This window comes from Camellia sinensis, chromosome 14, assembly GCF_055761805.1.
Source record: "Camellia sinensis isolate YWXY chromosome 14, ASM5576180v1, whole genome shotgun sequence".
In the NCBI taxonomy this organism is placed as follows: domain Eukaryota; kingdom Viridiplantae; phylum Streptophyta; class Magnoliopsida; order Ericales; family Theaceae; genus Camellia; species Camellia sinensis.
The window spans coordinates 74,914,715-74,939,515 of record NC_138974.1 but is presented as its reverse complement, the minus strand read 5'-3'; the positions used below and the strand labels follow the sequence as shown (position 1 = coordinate 74,939,515).

Genomic DNA, 24,801 nt, shown 5'->3' with positions numbered 1-24,801 from the left:
GCCCGATCAAAGATCAGTCTCTACTAATCATAATATGATTTTTATGTACATTATATGCTTTTGTTTTGGTTTATTAAGCTAGCATTACTATGTGATGCGCACACACATAAGTAGAGACTAATTTGCTCAAATTGGAACAATTTAATTATATATTTGTTTTTGAAAAGGGTTTGAGTTTGCCACTTAACAAAGTGGGCTTAAAATTTGTGAATTTGCCACTTGACAAAGTGGGCTTAAAACGTACATTTATTAAATCGTTCCAATTCAAACAACAAGCCTTCATCCACAGGTATTCAAACAATTATATCAAGTAAGCACTTAGCCTCATGCCAAGCATGCTAGATATGGCAACATCAACACTCACGCAGTTATGCTAAAACACTAAAAACTCACCTAGTACTCCAAGCCAACAAGAAATTAGTTAGGAAAAATACATGATTCCTAACTAGGCAAGATGACTAATGCAACACATGTGAAAAATGCAATTAATAAGCTCGGCTACTAATATGGCATATGAATCGATATGATAACATGTAATCTAAGCACGTATTCAAATAAACATTTAAACAACAATGCAGTTAGAATGATGAACCGAGTCTCGGTGCATGCAATACAGATGAATGGACGCAAACATGCGATATGCTAAACAAAACATGATGCCCCTAATTTAACCATCATAAGCTAGTAAGTAAAAGGGAAAAAGACATGGGGTTGGAAGGCATACACGTTATTACATTAAGCTCTCACGAAGGAGAGTTCGAATGAATAAACTAGATAACTAGCTAACTAATTAAGCTAACAATTATAAACCGGAATAAATAACTAGTTAAACTAATTAACTAATTATTACAACACTTGAATTAATCTAACTAGTAAGCTAACTATTTAAAGAATTACAACACAAGTGTAACTAAACTAAGCATCGAATTACTTTGCCTTAAGAAATGAAGGATATGCATGTGCATGCTCAGATTCCACCCGAAAAGACCACTGCTTTGCTCCCGAAAGCCTCTGTTTGCATAGTTGAACATTTCCACAACCATTTTGCTCCAACTTACCAACACTCTACTGCATTTCGCATCAATGGCCAGCCGACCACTAGTAAAGCTTGCCGACCACCTGCCGGCCATGAAAATGGTCTGCCGACCATCAATGGTGGTCTGTCGGCCACTGATGTACAAGTTCATCTTGCTACAACAGAGGACAAACAAAGCATATAGAGGGTTATTTCAAGGATTGTTTGCACAACTCACCCCTCTTTTTCATGAGCAAATCCAAGGAGTTGTGAACTTAAGTCACAAACCAACAACTCAAGCAATTTCATTGCATGATGGCTTGTTACTCCAGATGTGCAAGCTTAGTAAATGCAAAACAAGACATAAGCCTTCTTCCTTTCATGAAAGATCAAGGGAAGAAGTTGACCTTGGAAACTTGAATAATTTCATTACTAACAAGTATGAAATGATCCAAGTTTCCTTATGTTCAATTAACGTCCGATTAAACACAAGAAAATTATTATCTTGCTCACTTTTAATCCCCGGTTTTAGTTGCTTATTTTAATCCAATTAAGTCCATAGGGTGAATTAAAGTCCTCTAATGGAAAGAGGGCTCAAAACACAAGTTGTTTTGGGTATGAAAGAAGTATCATACCGTTGGTAATGAACCTCCTAAGGGATTAAACCATTAAGTGTGAAATCTCAATTTCACACTTAGGCAAACAAGTGACTTGAAGCTACTTTCAAAGCAAAATTAAAAGCCAAGAAATGAGGGGGGTTGTAGAGATTATTAGTGCTGAATTAAAGTGTGAAAAGCACTAAAACAATGCAATCAACTCAAACAAGTGGCGTCTAAAGGCCTAAAACACCAAGCTTGTGAGGACTATTACACTAGAAGCATGCAAAACAAGACTCAAATAACTTAACCAACCCAAAAAAGAGTTAAAACAGTCCAAATCAGAGACTAAACACATGCTAGAATTAAGCTAAAATAAGCTAGAAAAATAAGTTAACACATGGCCCCAACTAGTCTAGCAAACAAGACATAAGGAGGGGAGGCTAACCCCTTCAATTTTGGACTTCAAAATATGATTTTCGCCACTAAAAATATTTGAAAATCAGTGTTTAAAAGCTTGGGAAAAGATGGTTTGAAAGTGGGAAACACAAGTGGAAAGACCTTACAAACAAGGTACAAAGAGGAGTGAACAACCCCCTACCTTAAATGGTCCAAAACCACCAATTTCAGTCCACAAAAACAAAGTTTTTATAGCCCAAAAACAACCTAAAAACAATGGGAAAAAGATAGAAAAACAAGTATGCAAAGCAAACTAAAAAAGTAAATATTATACCTCTTGAAGAGAAGAGCAATTCCAAGCTACAAAACCAAGCAAGTACACCCTCTAGAGCTCAAACCAATCTCAAGAACACCTCAGCTCAAAGATGAGAAGATTTGGTTAAGGGTGTATAGGCAAATGTTAAGGAATTGGAGGCTAAAGTGTAGAGAAATGCTAAAGAGAGAGAGGAAAATTTTTGAGTTCCAAAATTTTCTAACATTGCTACAAAAGAGAGGGAGTCTCTACATATAGAAAACATGAAATCCTCTCAAAGAGATCCAGCCCTACACATGTGGACAGATGCATGCATCTGTGCAAACAGCTGGCACAACTGGCATAAAATATCTGCAAAAAACACTGGTAGCCGGCCGGCCGGCCATCACTGCTGGCCGGCAAGCCACATCAGTGGAAGGCAGCACAAAAGTGATGGCTGGCAGCCTCTAGGAATGGCCGGCAGGCCACCAAAGGTTACAGGTTGGAATGACCAAGGTATGGTCAAAAAATGAGACAAAAATGATGTAGGGTTTAAAATGCTCAAAGTTGTGGCGTTCCACTGAGGACTTCGAGCACTTGGTGAGCAAACAGACTCATCGTTGGGTGTACCTGCAAAGACATCCAAGTCGTAAGAGCCGTAAAAAATAGGGTGTCTACAGAGGTGCAACTTCCTAGGGTTGTACTTTGATGAGGGGACATTTCGGCTCATCATTTCTGATTTTTTTCACCAATTCTCAATATATCATGATTATCATATAGATGTAGATATATATATATACATAGATATAGACATTTGTGTGTGTGTAATATTTTTATTTTTATTTACAACAAGACAAAACAATCGTTGAGTGGCCTTGCAAGCAGCGGCGACGATGAAATGCTCCGCCGGAATAAAGACAAGACTCCTCTAACCTAGACGATGACGAAGTCCATCTATGACTAGACTCCTCCGATCTAGACGATCTAGTAGCCAATCTACGCCGCCACCATCTTCTTTTACTCTCTTCAGTGGTTGTTATTGTAGTTAGATCTGATCTATGTGTGATTCAATCTATCTAAAGTAGTTTAAAACTTTAGATTTCAATTTATAAAAGCTAGATCTGATCTGAATGAGATGTACTCCTCTTTTTCTTTTTCTTTTTTTATTTATTTATTTTTTATTTTTAAATTTGTTGTTGTTGTTGTTGATTGTATGAAATGAGAGAGAATTGCTTTTGTCTAAAAAGCTTAAAAATAAGCTCTTGCTCATGAATCCCTTTCTGGTGCAGATAAATAAATATTTTAGCTTGGGACTGGGCTTGTGATCATTCTCTTAATGGTAGAACAAAAATAACAAAGCGAGCTCGCCCTACTTGATTAAGGATATGAGAGAAAGCGAATCAGTTTAAGATTTTTCCTTTCTCATTTCATCGCTTCATAATCTTTTGGCAAGTTGCCTCTTCTATCGCAAGTAAACTTTAACTCGATTTTGGAAGTGATTCGTTTTATGATGATGGTTGGTAAAAGTCAGCTAGGCCTTGTTAGCGGTATGGCATCAAGAATGGCTTCAATGAACGAATTTCCCTTGCCTCCTGGATACCGACCGGTGGATACTCCCTCACAATAAGAGTGCATTGAGTCGATATTCGTCTACGAACTTCATATTTTGGTAACTCTCTAGGAGTTATGTTTAACCTTGAATGCTATTAATAGATTCTACAGTAATACTCCTTCGGACTCGGAAAGTAATAACAAAAATGGTTAACCCAATAGCAGATTCCGTAGCTGCCACTGTTGGAACCCTAATCTAGTAGGATGGACTCTAGAGATCAAGCACCAAGTATACCCAGTTTAGTCTCATCTCATGGGATTCTTCTAATTCCACTTGTCACTCGAAACAAGACCAGCAGAAGCTGGTACAAGCTTAGTGCTAGGATGAAAGCCCCTAGTAAGAGTACCTTTTATTATTCTTGCTAACCTTTTAAAGAAGTTCTTCTGGCCTTCCTTTGGGGTACAATCAATGTTGATGTTGATTAGAGGCCTTATCAAACTCACTTGTTGAGCTAGGAACGACCTTTGGGTATTCCCTGTACCTACTGTCGCAAGGAAGAAATATGATAAGGTCTGACCTTTTCTTGTAGCTAGGTAGCTGTTTGTATTTGGCTTTTCTCTCTTAGTTGCTAGTAAATAGTTAAGGATATCCCATTTTTGTTCAATGGTCGTAACGTTATTGGTTAGTGGAGAGATCATGGATCTGGCAACAATGGGGTATGTTTAGTTGGATCTTAAAGAGATATGTGTTGGTCTTTTATATGACTGGTATAACCCTTTGGTAGAGATTATGGAACAAACATCTGTACCCCTATTTACCGAACCACAGATGCCCATACGCAACCCAATGAAGTAACTGAAGATCCATTGATCGCTTTTTTGACACATCTTAAACTATAATTTTCCTGTAAAAGAAAGAAAACCCTAGAAACTCAAATTATTCATTATTGAAAAATCTTACAAAAATTAGTCATTTAAGTATTTTCATTAGCAGGTCTGGAGATTTGTGCAGATTTTTAACCCTCACATCCGGAGAGAGAAACTACTCGGTGAATTACCTATCTTTAATTGCAATTGAAACCTGTACCCGTAGTTTGACTTTTAGTGGTAGTCAGCTATCCTCATTCTCTTCTTTGAATTGCCCTATTGAGTAAGGGTTGGTGTTTGCAAAAATGTCGATTATATACATATTTCTTAGTTGTAGCTTACTGTTTGAACGTGACCTCTTTTTTGTGCTATTGCTCAGCTAGCTCTCATTATCTGTTTTGTACGTTATCCCCGCTCTACTGATTGTTCGGCTAATGTTTGTTTTCTCTATGTCGTCCTCCACAAGAGGGCTCGGCCGGAAGAGGATTGTACAATGAGAGAAGCAAGGAGGTTAATCTCTTTCAAATATACAACATGGATTTGTTGTTAGTTGTGTGTGTATGTCTATTTGTTTCTCTCTCTTTATCTTTATTTTTATTTGATTTTTTCTTGGCAATAAACAGATAATGGCTTTGTTGTGTTTGATCTAAAATTGAACATATAATTTTGATTTATGGCTCTTATATATATTTGTTGTATTTTGGACAGCTAATGTTATGTTTGATATGTTGTGTTTAATCTAAAATTGAATAGATAATATTGTGTTTGATACAAAAAATGAAAAGATAGGTCAAAAAATTGAACAGATAAAAATATAGAATCAAAATTTAAACATATAAGATCAAAATATCAAACAGATAGGATCAAAATTTGAACATATAGATTAAAACTAAGTTTGGTAAATTTTAACAGATAGATTTAAAAAATTTCAAAAGATACATTCAAAAAAATTAATAGAGATAAAAAAAATTAACATGTAGTCAAAAAAAAAATCAACAGATAAATTAATGACAACATTAAAGAAAATGTTCTTCAAAATAAAAAAAAAAATCTTCCTAAATTACTTCACCTACAGTGAAACTCTCACTAATAAATGAAGCTTAATTATTAGATAGAACTTTTTAATAATTTTTTCTTATTATATTTTTAATAAAAATAATGTTAAAGATATTAAATTTTTTATTAAATAGATGATCAAATATCTTATATGAGTGTAGGATTCGTAATTTTATAAACCTCACACCCGTATCAAGCATTTAGCCTCCGTTTGGGAAGTGGACTGGCTTTTTGGCTATTTTAGCGTGAGCTATTTTAGCCTGGTTTGGAAAGGACTTTTTGACTTTTTGACTTTTTTGACTTTTTTTGTGAGAGAGGATTGTAATAATTATGGGTTGGATTTTATGTTTTATTTTTTGTGACTAAAATAACTTATTTTGTTTTTTATAACTATTTTAACCAAAAAAACTTGACTTTTTTCTTCCCAAACATAGCCTTAATCAGTTATTTAATAAAAAATTTGAGATTTATATCATTTTTCAGTTTTGTTTTTTTATATTCACTCGTGCTCTGCCACAGACAGTCGGTCCAGCAACGTAAAAAGTGGGTGCCCCAATGGTATTCCCCGTAATTTAATCGTAATAAGGAGGACAATGTCAGTTGAGAACATCGAGGCCTATGGAGAGAGAGAGAGAGAGAGAGAAAGAGAGAGAGAGAGAGAAATGTGAGGGTGAGGGTAAGGGTGAGGGTGGGGGTGCACAATCAAAGCACAGCGCCAAAGGCGCAGGCCACCCGATTGTATCACTTTTTTCTCTGCAAAAACATTACTTATCCCCCTCTGCCCCCCCCTCCCCTTCACGCTCTCTATCTCGCGTGCAACTCATCGATATTACATTTTCACCTGTTTATTATATATACAAACATATTACACAGATATAATAAATAGTCAAAAACTAATATCTAAATTAAAATAAAATTTATTTAAAATATATAGGTTAAATAATTTATAATCAATTAAATTTCATTTATTTTTATTAGAATTACACATAAGAGAAGATTTTTAATCTAATATCATTAATGGTGTTTTATACGTTATTAATAAAAAAATTATACGTCATAATTTAATTATAAAAATTATGTTTACAATAAAATATAAATACCATTTGTTTTATAAATTTCGCAATTTCAGTTTAGGATATAATAATAGTAAATAACATTTGTTAATATACTAATTTTTTTATTTTGTAAAATTTATAAATTTGTCTACTCAAAATTGTAAATTGTTTTATATTATAACCCTTTCGTAAAAAAGAGATTAGGCTTGACTGGTGATATTCGACTAAATATTAGTAGTTAATTAGAAGTTAGTCGACTCAATATTTATGTTAATGTGACATTCACCTAATCATTAAAAATTATCTTTACCGATTTGTGACTGATATGAGCTAGTTTGGTGGTTCTAATATTAGATTAAATATTAGTCCATTTTTTCTCAACAATTCTTGATGTAAACCTATAATACATTATATTTTAATAACTCAATATCATAAAAAAATAATAATAATCTGACAGTTTGTGCTTTTTATCAATCAATAACAAAATATTTATAAATATTAAGAAAATTATATTTGAACAAATCCTAAAATAAAATTTTTATTTTAAAACTTAAAGATTTACACATTTTCTTTGACTCAATCACTAATATTTGAGATAACAACTAAAACAAATTTCAAGCATTATTACATAGAGAGACATGTGTGATAACAGTTTGTAGTACACAACTTTAAAAAGTAATGTTAATTCAAAATTTTTGGTAAAAGATAAAAAAAATTTATGTTATATTTGGTACGTAGATTTAGGTAGGATTTAAAAGATAAAAAAAATTATAGGTGAAATGTAATAAAATATAACTATACAATAATGCTACGGACCCATATATAAAAACTCAGAAATTATCTAAAATTTTACATCAAGAGCTTAAATTCATTTCATATATGGATCCCACAGTACACTAATTCAATCTTCACTCTACATCACTCTACCCAGAAAAATCTGGGTAGATATTTAATGGTCCATAGCATTTTTGATAACTATATTTTATTTAATTTCACACATCTTTTCATTTTTTCTTTCAAAATTCCTACCCAAAATCATAAATCAAATACATCATCAATATTTAAAATGAGTTTTGAATCTTTTATGGTATTGACATACACTATCGGAAAAAAAAAATATAAAATCCTATCATATGCTATGGAAGCATAGCTTGGAGGGTTCAAGAAAACAAAATTACCTGTCTAAAGATATATTTAAAAAGGGAACAAAATTATAGGAATCATGGGTTAGTGATCTTGTAAAAAATTTTTGGTGAGATAGATTAATTAGTTATGAAATTTTTTAGAATAGGATAACAATCAATAATTTTTTGAGTTAATTATTTAAAAGTCTTATTTACAAATGTTATAGTAGTTCATGTCCTATCTAAGATTTTTTGAATCAATAAGTCATATTTAGTAAAATTGAGAATATTATCAGTTTTTCATAATTTTTAAAACTAAGAATGTTATCAATTTTGCAAAATAATATTCAAGATAATTGTTTTATTAACCAGTGAAAAAAACAGAGAATGAGATTAAACGTTTTTTTTCTTCTACTTATTAGTTTGATTCAATTATTCATTAAAACCGAGAAGATTATCAATTTTTTTTAGTTTTAAACTAAAAACATTATCACTTTTTTCATTTCTATTTTTTTTTTCATTTTTAAAGTTTTTTTTTTTTTTGCACATCAATGTTCCATCATCATACTTTCTTATAGACACAAAATTTTCAGTTTTGCACAAAAAAAATAATTCAATTTTTTTTTAAAAAAAACATTAGTTTTTTTTTTTTTTTTGGTGATTTACATACAAGTGTCATTTTGTAAACTTATAATCCATTAAGTTCTATGTAAAATTATTTGCTCCTCAAAGTCCCATTAATTTTTAATAGGCCAATTTACCCTTCCAAGACCTCCTCACCAGACACACACACTCTCTCTCTCTCTCTCCTCTCCACAGACCCAATCTCTGGTTTCCTCCGTATGACTCTGCCTTTCCCTCCGTCCAGAGCGTCGTCGGCTCTAGTGCCGACCTCGACCACCTCAACCTCACCGCCTGCCATCGCTATGGTATCACTATCACCAACACCGGCGACGCCTTCTTCACCGATTCAACCCTTGCTGCTGCTGTTACTGCTGCGACATGGCTCCAGTGCCGACCTCGACCACGTCGACCTCACCGCCTGCCACCGCCATGGTATCACTGTCACCAACACCGGTGACGCCTTCTTCACCGATTCAACCCTTATGCGTCATCATCGCAACTGTGACTCTTCTCTTTCTCTTGTTGTCTCTCTTTCTCCATTAATCTCCCACTTAATCTTCTCTGCTTCTAAACCCTAACCCAACTCTCCAAATTCCTTTCAAAATTCTCAATTTTTTTTTTATCTATTATTTATAGTGTTTTAAGCAAAAGTTTTGGACAAATCTGAAAAATCTAAAAAATCGCAAGTTTTGGAGACCAATTTGAGTGGAGATGATTCTAACTGCGTCTCTGTTCTTGATGTTTTTGGAAAAAGTTTAGATTTTTCAAACTGATAATATTCTCAATTTTTTTATAGTTTTAAAATTGAGAATATTATCAGTTTAAAATTGAAAAAATGATAATATTCTCAGTTTTAACACAGAAAAATTGAAAATTTTCTTAATTTTACTCGATATTTTTGTAAACTGAAATCATTCTCAGTTTTAAATTAAGAACATTCTCAGTTTTGGAACTGAGAATGCCTCAGTTCTTACTTACAAACATTCTCAGCCTGGGGGCTGCTTTGTTCTTCGGAAGCCATTGAAAAAAAAAAAGAAAAAAGAAAAACAGAGAGAAGACAAGTGAGAGATTCTCAAGTCCTCGTTTTCCTTATTCAGAAGATCAATACGCGATTAAAGAATGTTAATCATGGCTTGGGCCCTAATCACTTCAGGCTTCATCGTCTCTCTCTCCGTAGAAACATTAAGGATCTCATTTTCCAAATTGCTGAAGGGCAAAACGTCTTTTTACCTGTAAATGAGACTTATTGGTTCAAAAACTTTTTGACAGGACCTAAGCTACTACCAAATATGTAGATAGGACTTTTAGGTAATTAACTCTTTTTTTTTTTTTGCACATAATTTTTTTAATAAATTTTTTCAATTTGAAAGTTGATATTTTAAAGTTTTGAAAATCAAAATAAATGTCAAATCATCATATTCCTTTATAGATAATCATAAATGATGAACAATCATTATTTGAAAGGTAATTTCGATTATTAAAAATTTAATGAGACTTGAAGATTCAAAAAATCTTAGTTAAAACTTATGTAAATGTTCCTAATTTTTTTAATATTTTTTTAATTACTAAAATTAAAAATTTTGGAATGGACTTTGGTAAAAAAAATTAAAAAAGGAGAGAGGATAAATTACAAAAACTATATTTTAATGATATACAAATTTAAATTTTAAAACTGATTAATAACTTTCCTTTTCAAATGTCAATGAAAGCTAACTAATTGAAGATTTTTTTAATTATTTAAAATTATGAATTTTAGAAAAAGGGCAAATTACAAACACCCCCTTGAGGTTTGGTGAAAATATAGATTCTCTCATGAGATTTGAGAAATTACATCCCGCCCTCTGAGGTTTATATTTCCATAACAAATTGTCCCCTGAAGTTTTTATTTTCATACAAATTCCCTCCTAATTTGTTATGCAACTTTGACCTTCAAGGGGCAATTTGTAATTTCTCAAACCTCAGGGAGGAATCTATATTTTCACCAAACCTCGAGGGGGGTGTTTGTAATTTGCCCTTAAAAAAATAATATGAGAGTTTTGAATTTTACAATACTCTTCTCATTATAAATCTCATTTTCTTTAATATATAATATATATATATATATATATATATAGATAGATAGGTAATACTTAGGATTGTTTTGGAAAGTGCAAAATAAGTTGACATTTTTATTTAGGATGAGAGTTTTGAATTTTACAATACTCTTCTCATTATAAATCTCATTTTTTTTAATATATAATATATATATAGATAGATAGGTAATACTTAGGATTGTTTTGGAAAGTGCAAAATAAGTTGACATTTTTATTTAGGGCAAATTACAAACACCCCCTTGAAGTTTGGTGAAAATATAGATTCTCCCCTGAGGTTTGAGAAATTACATCCTGCCCCCTGAGGTTTATACTTCCATAACAAATTGCCCCCTGAGGTTTTTATTTTCACACAGATTCCCTCCTAATTTGTTATGCAAATTTGACTGTTAGGGGGCAATTTGTAATTTCTCAAACTTCATGGGAGAATCTGTATTTTTACCAAATCTTGAGGGGGGTGAAAAGACGTACAAAAGTAGAGAGGTGATATGACATAGATAAGTAAAAAAAAATTAATAATCGGGCTTATAAACCACTTTCCAAAAGAGGTCTTACTACAACTAATTTTGATTTAAAGTTATTTTGTGTATGACTTATATTTTTTTATTTATTACGAAAAGACGTCTAAAAAAATAGAGATGTAATATAACTTAAGTCAATAAGCTTTCTTAATTTATCCCCGAAAACACCTTCCTTTTATTTTATTTTATTTTATTTTTAATTGTAACCATTATTTTTTTTTTTTTACACTTTGGACCAAGTTAGAATGTGATTATTTAAAGATTTTTTTTGATGTGATATATATGAATACGCGACACACATACATATAAATATATATCTGTACATGAAAGAGGAAGTAAGAGGCAATGAAGAGATGTCGTGGAAAGAAAGGTGATAGGTTACAGTCGAGAGGAGCAAATGCCATCGTGGTCAGCGGTTGCAAATTGGCAATGGTCATGATAGTGGGTGAGTGGTATAACGACTAGAAGATATTTATAAATAAGATTGTAGAATTAAATCGAGAATAGTAAGATTTTATTTTTAATATTAAATAAAATGAGAAATTATTTACAATGATGTATCTTAAATAATTTTAAAATTATTGAAGAAAATTGATAATTTGATATAATGCATATTTTATGTTAACGTAAATTAGAAGAAATATTTGAAGAAAAAGTTTATAGTCAAATTTGTTATATAAATATATACATATATAAGAAATAAATAATAATTTTTTTTTAATTAGAGCGGGATCATAGTGCGATTGTATACAATTTTATAACTAGTATTGTAGTCATTTTAAGATCTTATTGAATTTATTCGGATCTAGATTATGATAATAATGGATCTGATAGCTACCATTGGTAGAGAAGAGAAGAAGAGAGACAGTTCAAAGATAAGATATTTTGTTATTTCATCACAAAAAATTTTACATTATTTGAGGAATTGATATTTGATGAAAAATTTTATATAGAAAAATGTTAAAAAATATTTGTTGTTAGTGTTAGAAAATATATAAGAAGTGTATTAAAATACCTAACAGATGTATGGTAATTTATATTTTGTAAAAAGAAAAGGAAAAAGAGAGATTTCTACTTTGTTATTTTTTATATTTTTTTGTTTTTACTGAATTTTTTAATATTTTAATTAATTTTTTTAATTTTTAGACGCACATAACAAAAATGACTTAAAAAGTATAATTTTTGTGAAATTTTTTTTAAAAAAATTTACTAAATACCAAAAATACAAAAAATTACAAAAATTTAGTATATTTTTCGTATTTTTATGTATTTATTAATTTTTTAAAATATTTTTTCACAAATATTTTACTTTTTAGATACATCTATGTAAGGTGCATCTAAAAAAAATAAAAAAATACTTAAAATTTTAAAAATATTTACTAAAAATAAAAATATATAAAAATAAAAAATTTAATTTTTAAAAAATTAAATTTAAAAAACTGAAACTAAACCCACTAATTTTTAAAATTATAAAATGAAATCTCTATAATTTTCAAGAAAAAAGTGAGTGTAATGAAGTACTTAACGCGCCACTGAGCGTGCGTGGGTTTTGAATATGAGCCAATGCATATGTAAGGGAACAGAGAGTGTGATGAGACTTGATAGAGAGAAGAGAGAGAGTCGACTACTTCTACTGTGAGAGGGAGGCTCAATGAGTCACCGAGTCCTAACTCTTAGCACGCCCACGATAGTTGCTGCCAAAGTTAAGGAGGCCCAGTTTACATTGACAACTCTCTCCTACTTTTTCTCTGTTTTTTTATTTATTTTCGCAGTCACTATTCTCACTTTAATTGTTTTTAAATATCTTTTTAATTCTCAATTCATTATATAACTCACATGTCATTAAATTAAGAAAATGAGCTTTTATATCATTTTTTATAAAACAATATATATTTATAATAAAGTTGAGTGAAGGAAACGGCTCCCTTTATATTTTCATTAAAAAATGATCATCTGGAAGTGTATTGATAATTGATATGATTTTTCACAGTTGGGATTGAAGATAACCGTGTTCATCACAATGGGTATTAATTTGTTTCTCTGTACAGACAACATTAATACCAACTATAAATTCATTTATGGGTTGTTTTTGTTTGTTGTTGTGTTTTTAATGTTTTAATTTATTATTATTTTTTTTCATATACAGAATTAATGGAGGAACCAACATCTACAGTGAAAATTTCTACAGTATCTGATATTATTATTTAAGAAGAAAAAAAAAAGGAGAGCACAAAGAAAGCAAAGAAAGTGAGTGTGGGTTCTGTACTGTCTTAGCCTGTCCCCCCCACCCAACACAGTCTCTCTCTTCTTTCTCTCTCCTCAACAGTCTTAAGGGCTGCACTACCACATTGGCTTTTTCTGCCTTTTGTTGTTTATGTGCTTTTGCAAAGTAACAATTGTCTATGTCTGCTACTTCTTCTGCTCCCTCTTCTCAGAACTGTAAATGGGTGAGGAATCAAACTTTGAATTTCTTGTTATTATTTGATACCTTCACTTTTCTTCTCATCTTTTAGCCTTCCTTCTCTCCTGTGTAATATCCCTTCAAACATGACTCTCTCTTTGTTTTCTATACAGTTTCTCTCCTGTTCCTTCTTTGTGAACACCCTCTTTTAGTATCTATTTATGCGTGTGTGTGTGTGTGTATGTGCAATTCTTGCTATGATTTGACTCAATTTCCCATTTTCTATTTTTTTCTTTTTTTGCTTTGTGGGTACTCTTCAGTAGCCACTTGATTGCCCTCTTCCCAACTTTAATTTGCTTCTTTTTTTCTTTTTTTCCTCCCCTGTTGGGTAGTTGGTTGTACTGGTATTGTGAGTGGCAAGCTCCGGGGATTTCATGGAAATTGATCTGAACCATGCCGTGATTGAGGTGGAGAAGAATGCATGTGGCAATGGTGACTGTGACAAGGGTGGTGGTGGTGGATGGGGTGATGGTTGTTGTTTGTCTTCTTCAACTTCCTCATCCTCTTCAAATTCATCTTCTTCACTTGCTTCTTCTTCAATTTACATGGAGCTTTGGCATGCCTGTGCCGGCCCTCTCAGCACTCTGCCCAAGAAAGGGAATGTGGTTGTCTACTTCCCACAAGGTCACTTGGAACAGGCTGTCTCTTCCTCACCTTTCCCACCCATGGAAGTTACCAATTTTGATCTCCAACCCCAAATCTTCTGCAGGGTTATGGATGTTCAATTGCTTGTGAGTATTGGGTTTTCACTTTTTTCTTATTGAATTCTTTGTGGTTTCTGTGTAAGAGGTCTCAAATTGCTTGTCTTTGTTTTGAATTTAGTAGTGATGTTTGTGATCTCTTGAAACAGGCTAATAAGGAAAATGACGAGGTCTATACACAGCTGACCCTACTCCCTCTACCAGAGGTATATGCTTGCCCATTAGTACTACTGCTTTCGTTGTCAATTCTTGGTTTTGGCCCAATAGTAAAGCTTGATGTTAGCTTTCTCATAGCACGGATTTAAGTCTTGGAAACTGAAATGGAATAGGACTGCCTGTATCATGCCCTCTCGTGCATTGGGCCGTCTTTTTTTTTATTTTTTTGGACAAGAGTTTTGTTTTGTTTTGTTTTTTTTTCTTGGGGGTGGGGGTGTTGTTAAATGGATTATGTTCTATTCTTTGTGACTGCCTTGATTCTTAGTTTTTTGGATTTTAATTTAGAATTTTTTTTTTGAAATATTTGCTCAAACTTGTCTCTTGATGATGCCATGTTCTGGGTATTATATGTAGTTGGAAGTTGTGAATTTAGAGGTGAAGGACCATGGAGAATTGGGGTTGGATGAGGGAGGTTTGATACCCACAAAAACTCCACATATGTTCTGCAAGACGCTTACAGCCTCTGATACAAGCACCCATGGTGGCTTCTCTGTTCCTCGTCGTGCTGCCGAAGACTGTTTCCCACCTCTGGTGAGGTTTTCTTGCTTTTGCTATGTGTGATTTTTGTAGTGGTAGGTTTGTTTGGACCTTGCAGCTGAGTTTCTGATACACTTGGTGGTATGGTTTGTCTCGGTTGTAGGACTATAAACAGCAAAGACCCTCTCAGGAGCTTGTTGCCAGGGACCTTCATGGAGTGGAATGGAAATTTCGACATATTTATCGAGGTAATTTGATGGACCTCTGGAGGCTGTGTTTGGATCTTGGACTTGTGGAGTAATTTGAATGCCAATTTTCAACCAAGATCCAAATGCAGCCAGAGTGTGGTTTGGTTGAAGGGGAAACTCATAAGATTGAATGCCAATTTTCAGGTCAGCCACGGCGACACCTTCTCACTACAGGATGGAGCATTTTTGTGAGTCAAAAGAATCTTGTTTCGGGTGATGCGGTTCTTTTCTTGAGGTACATGGGTTTTTCTAGAATGCTTAAGGTTCTTAAAACCCTAAGAACAATTTTCAAATTTTTTGGCAAATTGGGAAAATAATAAAACATTTTTGAATTGAGTGCTAAAAGAGGACGAAAATGTTCCATTTCCGTTTTGGTATTAAAATGCCCCCAAATGATTCTCTCATCTAGTAATATGAAGCTCTTTAATTTATGTGTAATGGTCTTTGTAGAGATGGAGGTGGAGAGCTGAGGTTGGGTATTAGGCGAGCTGTTCGACCAAGAAATGGTCTCCCTGATTCAGTTCTCGGTAACCAAAATTATCAAAGCGTTCTTTCTCTCGTGGGCAATGCTGTGTCCACCAAGAGCACATTTCATGTTTTCTACAGCCCAAGGTATTGCCAACCATAGTTTCTTCATCAAAAGGATATCAGTGCATACTGTTACTCTTCTGCTTATTACCATATGTGACTACTAGAACTAAAACTTAGAAAGCTTATGATATATCTTATCTTTGATACATATTAGTGGTAAACTTGCATCCAACCCAAATGGCTGGCATAGAGCTTTATCAGTGACTGGTTACAGCACACTTCATGTGAAAATTTGTGGGAAACATGGTGTAAGTAAGAGGGTTGTTGCATGTGTGATTATAGTAGTTGTCAAAAAAGGTTTTAAAAAAAAAAAGAAAAAAGTAAAGGAAAGGATAGTAAGAAAGAAAGATTATGTGTTGTCAATAGGCATTTCATCTGGATGTAATGCGCAAAATAGTGTGGATAACTGGTCAAATCAACTTTCGAGCTTTAAAGAAATAAAATTGAAATAGGAAAAGGAAGATTGCATTTGTGTTTTACTTCGGTTAATTTGTTAAAGACACAGGTTATGGCTGCACTAGTGCTAAAATGCTGCTATCAGGTTTATAACGTATGATTTGGAACAAATGGGCCTTGATGACAGAGTACTCCAATTTATTTTAGGTATGGCTTTAATTAACATATAATTTGGGACATAATTCTTGGTTATGTTTTCCTCCTGTTTGAAGGTTTTATAAGGTCTGAAAGTGAAACGAACTAATAGTATGAATGGAAATAAATTTTTTGTGAAAACTATTGAGGATATAAATCATCATGAGAAAACTAGAGACGAAAGGAAATTAAAGAATGTCAGGAAGCTAGTTGTAGAAACAAATTATGAAAATAGATGATTCTGATTCAATTTTGTTTCTATCCTCTTGAATTCTCTTGACTCTTTGTATACCTATTTAAGGTATTGGTTGTAATGCAAGGTGTTATCAATGCAATTTGTTTTTCTGTTATCTTGCTAGAGCGGCTAATGAATTGTTGCTTCTTCTGAGCTTCATCTATATTCTATGCTCAGCTGGCGATGACATTGCACATTGCTCACTGGACCATGATTTTCATAGGTTTTTTTTATCACCTGTTATTCTCTTCTTACATCCTTTTTATTATTATTACTTTTAAAGATCCTTAAACTTGTATCAGCCAACTCTAAACTCAGGAATTTGTTCCTTTCAAACCTCCATAGCTCTGTAAGAATAAATCAAGTTGTTGCAATTGCCACTAGAAACACCACCACTACTGTCCTCTTGGGAAGTTAAAAAAAAAAAAAATGAAACGCCTTGGCGTTATCTCTTGCAGGGTTAGGTTGAATTTTGGCCCATTGGGAGCAGGACTTTGTCCTATTTCTCTCTCTCTCTCTCTCTCTCTCACACACACACACACACACACACACACACACATTCAGTAGTGGCCATCAATAATTAGAAACTGACCAATAGGGATGGCAACTTTTTCCCTTTTTAATTTCTCCTTTTTTGGGCAAGGCTTTTAGACTTCTCTATTTCTTCCAATGGGGGAAACGGCCACCAAAATAATTTTCGCCGCATTTTTAGAGTCTCTGAATGAAAATGCCATAATGGATCACGTGAAGAGTGAGGATCGATTTATACGTGTATGGTAATTATGGTACTGAGTCCTATCACGCAGGATGTGAGGTTATCCTACATTTACACATGTTTGACTGCAGAACCTTTTTTTTTAAACTGTAAAACTGTACCCGCCTAAACTTGCCTTTTTGAATGTTGATAACTTCATATTGTAATCATCTTGAATTCTAGGGTTTGTTGTGTGAATCATATATGTTCAACATGAAGAACCTAGGCCAAGATAACAGTTCATTAGCATTCCATATGGGGGAAAACCCACTATTACTTGTTAAAAATTCAAAATCTAGAAGACTTGTTAGCCTATTGTTGAATATTTCTTGCCTTTGAATTTCAATATAATTCATGTGGCAATTGATTGGTGTTATCTGCACTGCAATCGTCACCAATCTAATATGTTGAGATCTTTTTGTCAAATCAAGTACTGCCAAGAATCCCTTTATTGCAAGAGCGTTTTCTACGAGATATGAGCACAATAATATGGAAGTCACTGAGAATAATTCTTTGAACTTATCTTATTGTATTATTATTTTAGAAAAATGCTAAAAATAACAAAAATGTTACATTGATATAATTAGGGACATGTATGAAGGTGTGGTGACCACTATTAGATTATCCGTTACAGAGACTAGTGAATTTCCAATTATTGTTGGGTTACACCAAGGATCAACTTAAGTCCTTGTTTTTTTGTTTTAGTTATGGATGAGTTGACACGCAATATTTAGGATGATATGCTATGGTGTATGTTTTTTTGCAGATGATATCGTGTTAGTGGATGAGACTAGAGCAAGAGTTAACACTAAGTTGGAGATTTGGAGAAAAAAACTCGAATCTAAAGGATTTAGGATAAGAAAAACTAAGACACAGTATATGGAGTGTAATTTTAGTAACAGTCACAATAAAAGCAGAGGAGAAGTGAAGATTGAGAACTAAGAATTACCTAAAAGCGAACATTTTTATTATTTAGAATCGATTATCATGACGACTAGAGAGATTGGAGCAGATGTGGTCCACAGAATTAATGCGGGGTGGTTTAAGTGGAGAAGTGCGTCTGGAGTACTGTGCGATAAACGAGTACCATTAGACTAAAAGGGAAGTTCTATAAAACAACTATTAGACTAGTGATATTGTATAGGACGGAATGTTGGGCAACTAAGAAACATGTAGATAAGATGAGTGTTGCTAAGATGAGGGTGTCAAGGTAGATGTGTGGCAAAACTATAAAAGACAGAATTAGGAATGAGTATATTCGAGAATGAGTAGGAGTAGTACCAATAGAAGACAATTTGAAAGAGAATAGATAGAGATGGTTTGGTCATATACAACGGAGCTAACAGAGGCAGCAATAAAGAGATGCGATACAATGACGGTAGATGGTAGTGTTAGGGAAAAGGGTAGACCTAGATTTTTGGTTTGGTTTGGTTTGGTTTGGTTTGGTTTGGTGCTTCTTAGGGCTACTCATTATCAGAACCTATTATTTTACAGCTTCCCTTTTTTATTCTGTGGGAGATAGGCAAGGTTTCATAAGTCTGGTAAGAGAAGATAGAAAAAGAGAAATCCTTGGGTCTCAAAATTGCATTGCAATATATCCCACCGCTAGCAAAACTTTAATAATAATAATAATAATAATGCCTAAAAATTGTCTGTCATCAACTCACAGCATTTAATGTTTTCTTTTTCTCCTTGTTTTGATTGAATTGATTAAGGAATAGTTTTTGCGTAAAAGCCTATAACCTATATCACCCTTTATGCATTCAGCTATGCATCAATTATCATTTGTGTGCTAACCATACAGAAAATCAAATTTTCACACCTCTAGAAAGACTGTTTAATGACACTTATAATGTATTGTGAGATGACAGCAGTCGAGTATGTGTATAGATATATTGAACATGAATCTGAATCTTCTGTCATTGATAAGAAGTCTATACACGTGCTTCTTTGGATGTAGATTTGTGTACATGAGTAGTCAGTAATTTGTCCAAAATTCTGGAATGTGCAGGGCCAGCCATGCAGACTTTGTCGTACCGTATCAAAAATACATTAAAAGCATCACCAATCAAATACCTATTGGGACCAGATTCAAAATGAAATTCGATGTCGATGATTCTCCGGAAAGAAGGTCTGTATAATTAGATATAAGTACCATGATGCCTTTCACTCCTCGTGGGGACTCTTCAAAGAATTTAAACTTATTCCTTCACTCTTGCAGGTGCAGTGGTGTGGTGACTGGAATGTGTGATATCGATCCCTATAGATGGCCTAACTCGAAATGGAGATGCTTGATGGTACGCTACTTTTCAAATTCACTAGACATTTTCGCCACATGAAATACACATACTACTGCTTTATGTGCTTCCTTTTTAAATTTTTTTTTTTAATAGTATATTGCATTCTTGGTATTATGACAACGATTAGGTAACGTGTATTTTGTGTGTATATTTCTGAGAAGTGTTTGAAATGCTGACCAATTTTCCTCTTGTTAACTGAAGATTTAAGAACTTAAATCTTTATTTATCACAGTTTTTATCTGACAGTGGTACAAAATAAATAAATAAATAAATGTGCGAAAATAGATTTTAAAAATTCATAAACCAATTTGAAAGTGTTTCCCAAGGGGTGTTTTTAGAAATTTCATATAAGTTGTTTTCTCAAAAACATCGCCAAACAAGTTTCCACTACTCGTTTCTATTTTGTTAGTTTTCGAGAACCAAACAAAAAAAGCAATACCAAATGAGTCGTTATCATGCCTCATAATCTTTCTATTATGATTCATCTAATCATATCTTTGATCTAACAGGTCAGATGGGATGATGATATTGTAAGTGATCGTCAAGAGCGAATTTCTCCATGGGAGATTGATCCTTCTGTTTCTCTCCCACCATTGAGCATCCAGTCCTCCCCAAGGCTAAAGAAACTGCGGGTGGGTTTGCAGGCAACCCCACCCGATAACCCCATTGCCGGTACCAACTTTCCCATAAATTAGTAAAATCTGCATCATATTGATTACAATAAGATTAGAGACCCACCATTTTTTACTGCAGTGAGCCCCACTCCTATTGTGAGTAGGCGGTAAAAAATGCGTAGAAAATGGTGAGTCCATGGCAGGACTCATTTGTTTATACTCCCAATTCACGCATCTTAGAGGATTATTTTGCCTGTAGGAGGTGGTGGGTTTTTGGACTTTGAGGAATCTATAAGATCCTCTAAGGTCTTGCAAGGTCAAGAAAATGCAGGTTTATTATCACCTCTCTACGAATGTGATAAGGCGAACCGCCCGCTCGATTTTGAGATGCAATCCTTCGCACATCAAAGTCTTGCATCAAACGGAATGGAAAAAGTAAATTTTAGCGATTTTTTGAAGAGCCAGCAGCCCTCCGCTTACACAGGCTTTGCGGAATCTAGTCGATTTCCGAAGGTCTTGCAAGGTCAAGAAATATGCTCCTTGAGATCGCTGACAGGAAAAACTGATGTCAACCTCGGTGCTTGGGCAAGACCTGACCTTGGTTGCAACTTTTTCAATATGTATCAAAGACCCAAACCTAATTTCTACCCATTAGGTTCAGAAGGCGTTAGAAATGTGTACTTTCCTTCTAATGACATCTACAAAGGTGGACGAGATCCGGTAATGCTTTCTCATATGACAAATTTCGCAAGAGAGAATGTTCCGTTTAATGGGTCTTCAATTCAAAGTGGGGTTTCGAGGGATGAAGTTAGAAAGCCAAATCTACTAAATGAGCCACCACATGGAAAGATAGCCAGTCCTCCCACTTTGGAGGCAAATTTTAAAAATACAAAAGATGACATTTCAAATGGCTCTATGGCTGGCTGCAAATTATTTGGCTTTTCCTTGACTGGAGAAACGGCGATGCCTAACTCACAAAGTTCTAATAAGCGGAGCTGTACGAAGGTAACCTTTGGTAACATATCATATTTCAATATGCAATAGATGGGTCCATGATATGTCCCAGTACCCATATCCAACTTTGGATACATATTCCAATATCTTGAGATTTAAGACTATGAAAGTTTGACGCTTAAACACACATCCACACCCAATAATTGTACCTTAATCCATGTAACATAGGCTTTACCTCAACTATCTCTGATTGATAAATGCATTGAGTGAAGGTTCACAAACAAGGCAACTTGGTGGGAAGAGCGATTGATCTTTCAAGACTCGATGGTTATAATGACTTGCTGATTGAGCTAGAGAGACTCTTTAGCATGGAAGGCCTTTTACGAGATCCTAATAAAGGATGGCGAATCTTGTACACCGACAGTGAGAATGACATGATGGTTGTCGGGGATGATCCATGGCAGTAAGTCTCTTTCTCATTAACTTAATTTTGGGTGTCTTTGGTCTTTTTACCATTTTACCATTGTCCACATGTCCAACTGGTAAAAAAAACAAATAAAGCAATTTTGATCTGCTTTCCTTATGATTTATTTGAATGGTCCTCAGATTGACTGACTTATTCTGACTCTAATTTTGTAACTTGTTTTGCAGCGAGTTTTGCAATGTGGTGTCCAAGATACATATCCATACCCAAGAAGAAGTGGAGAAAATGACATTCGGAATGATCAGTGACGACACTCAAAGTTGTTTGGAGGAGGCACAAGCGGTAGTGGACGTGTCCAAGTCTTCGTCTGTAGGCCAGCCAGATTCTCCTCCAACAGTAATTCGGATGTGAGGTTTAAAATTGTGTTGTTTTTGAAGTGTAATATTATGTTTGCAGACTTTTCTTTGCGTAAACCTCCGCATTTACCTTTTAGTTGTTTTGTTCTTGATTGAACGTACTGCATCAAACTTGGATTTTTCTTTAATTTATCGATGATGTGTGATAATATTAAGGGGTTGTTTGAGGTGTCCTAAATAAGTGTACTTTTTGTCTTTTTGGACTAAAAAATTGAGGAAGAAAATATAGGGTGCCGTTTGGTAACACTTACGTTTTCAGTTTTCTGTTTATATTTACAAAAATTTAAAAAATTCAAATAAAAACTTGTTTGGTAAAATTTTTTATTTATAAATCAGTGGTCTCAGTTTATAAATTTGGCCAAAAAATGAAAACACAAAAAAAGTGTTTCCATTTTGAGTTTTCAGTTTTTTTTTTTTTTTACTACCCAACACTAGCCACCACCCGCCACCATTTTTCACCACCGTCTTTTGCCACCACCACCACCACTGCCCACCACCCACCTACCATCCACCTGCTACCACCTACCACTCGCCACTACCATCCACTGCCCGCCACCACCACCTACTTGCCACCACCACTCACCACCCACCTGCCACCACCACCATCCACCACCAGCCACCCATCACCACCATCCACCACCAGCCACTTGCCACTCACCCGCCACCACCACCCACCCGCTACCACCCGCCACCACCACCACTGCCCACCACCCACCTACCATCCACCCGCTACCACCTACCACTCGCCACTACCATCCACTGCCCGCCACCACCACCTACTTGCCACCACCACTCACCACCCACCTGCCACCACCACCATCCACCACCAGCCACCCATCACCACCATCCACCACCAGCCACTTGCCACTCACCCGCCACCACCACCCACCACCACCACCACCACTATCACCCACCACCCACCTGCCACCACCACCTGCCACCCGCCACCACCACCACCCACTCGTTACCACCTACCACCACCCACTCGTTACCACCTACCACCCGCCACCGTCACCCACCCATCCACCACCACCACCACCACCATCCGCCACCTACCCGCCACCGCCGGCCATCCACCATCCACTTGCCACCACCACCCACCACCCGCCGCCACCACCACCGCCACCACCACCACCCGCCACTGTCATCCACCCACCCACCATCACCACCCACCACCACCTGCCACCCACCTGCCACCACCCGCCACCATCACCATCACCACCCACTCGTTACCACCCGCCACCGTCGCCCACCCACCCACTATCACCACCCGCCACCACCTAGCACCACCCGCCATCTGCTACCCACATGTCACCACCACCCACTCGCTACCACCCACTCGCTACCACCCACCACCATCACCTACCCACCCACCACCACTACCATCCACCACTACCAGCTACTCACCACCCACTATCACCACTTTTCAACACCGTCTTCCGCCACTACCGTCACCCATCCACTTACCACCACCTACCCGCCACCACCACCCACCTGCCACCACCACCCATTACCCGCCACCACCACCACCACCACCACCAACTCATTACCACCCGCCCGCCCACCCACCACCACTACCACCACCACTCGCCACCATCACCTACCACCCACCGTCACCACTTTCCACCACTGTCTTCCGCCGCCACTTGTCACCACTCGCCATTTCTCACTCTTTTTTATATTTAATTTTTTTTTAAACATTTTGTCAATTACCAAACACGTTTGTAGTTTATGTTTTTCTAAAAATAAACAAAAAATAAACAAAAACTAGTTTATAAAATTTTTGTAAATATAAACTGAAAACGTAAACGTTACATTTTTGACTTTTTATGGAAAAATATGTAATAAAAAATTGTAAAAATTAATTTGTAGGAGAAAATTAGAATTGGGAGTTGTGTAGCCGTAATTGTTGACTTTTGGTAAATAGTATTAACTTTTTGACTTTTTGAGTAACTTTTTGGCTTTTTGACTTTTCCTGAACATGCCAAACTTGGCCTAACTGTCTAGTTTTGCTTTTGGCTATGTTTGCATTTACTCTCGATTGAGCATTGCTCATGTAGAGCAAGACCAACCTTGTAGCTTCTCTGGGAACATTCCATTGTCTTAGGCCATGTCTGAAATTAGGGACGGGATAGAACTATTTTATTTCGCGATAAAAGTTATGCCATGTTGGGTTATTTTTTTGTGACCCATGATAACTAATCTTGGGTCCCTTTTATTCTGCTTGTGGAGAATAATATTGTCCTGGGAAAGGTTGGACAATTTATCCTATCATAAAATTTTCGTTATGAGATTACTAGAGTTCTCTGCCTAGGATAACTTATCCTAATCAATGAACCAAACATGGCTTTAAATGTATATTTTGCTTCTAGCCAAACTTTTGCAGGTCACAGAGCAATGAGATCAACCAGTTTGTGTTTGGGTGCAGGGATGAAATTCTATCCTCCCTGGTTAGTCTAATGTGTCTGTACAGAATTTCTTCTTGGGTTTTTTTTTAAAGAATTTGGGACGATATTTGAAGAACCACCGATAAACCTGATTTTGGGGAACTATTGGATTCATCGCATGTGATTACTTATTTTTGGGGAAAAAAAAAAACTTAAATTTTTTAGGTGTAATTCTTATTCTC

The 24,801-nt window shown here is 35.1% G+C and overlaps 1 protein-coding gene across 2 annotated transcripts; it reads left to right on the top strand.

The window, feature by feature from the left end:
* The first annotated feature begins 13,200 nt into the window (after positions 1-13,200).
* LOC114323578 (auxin response factor 4) lies at positions 13,201-22,350 on the top strand. Of its 2 annotated transcripts, XM_028271203.2 has the most exons (13): positions 13,201-13,637; positions 13,984-14,382; positions 14,502-14,558; positions 14,923-15,099; positions 15,209-15,293; positions 15,438-15,528; positions 15,744-15,905; positions 19,476-19,595; positions 19,686-19,761; positions 20,274-20,436; positions 20,638-21,383; positions 21,605-21,795; positions 21,984-22,350. In XM_028271203.2, exons 2-13 carry the CDS (start codon positions 14,026-14,028, stop codon positions 22,165-22,167), a joined length of 2,409 nt encoding a protein of 802 aa, XP_028127004.2. In that variant the 5' UTR covers positions 13,201-13,637; positions 13,984-14,025; the 3' UTR covers positions 22,168-22,350. The 2 variants fall into 2 exon arrangements, with proteins under 2 accessions (XP_028127004.2, XP_082761784.1); XM_082905658.1 differs by having other exon boundaries at positions 13,246-14,382.
* The last annotated feature ends 2,451 nt before the right edge of the window (positions 22,351-24,801 follow it).

What these genes read in the sequence shown, in the direction of transcription:
- LOC114323578 (XM_028271203.2), top strand. Translation starts at nt 14,026, where the DNA reads ATGGAAATTGATCTGAACCATGCCGTGATTGAGGTGGAGAAGAATGCA. An exon ending in CATGTTTTCTACAGCCCAAG is followed by an intron (nt 15,906 to 19,475) that starts GTATTGCCAACC and finishes TGGAATGTGCAG; the next exon opens with GGCCAGCCATGCAGACTTTG. An exon ending in CGAAATGGAGATGCTTGATG is followed by an intron (nt 19,762 to 20,273) that starts GTACGCTACTTT and finishes TTGATCTAACAG; the next exon opens with GTCAGATGGGATGATGATAT.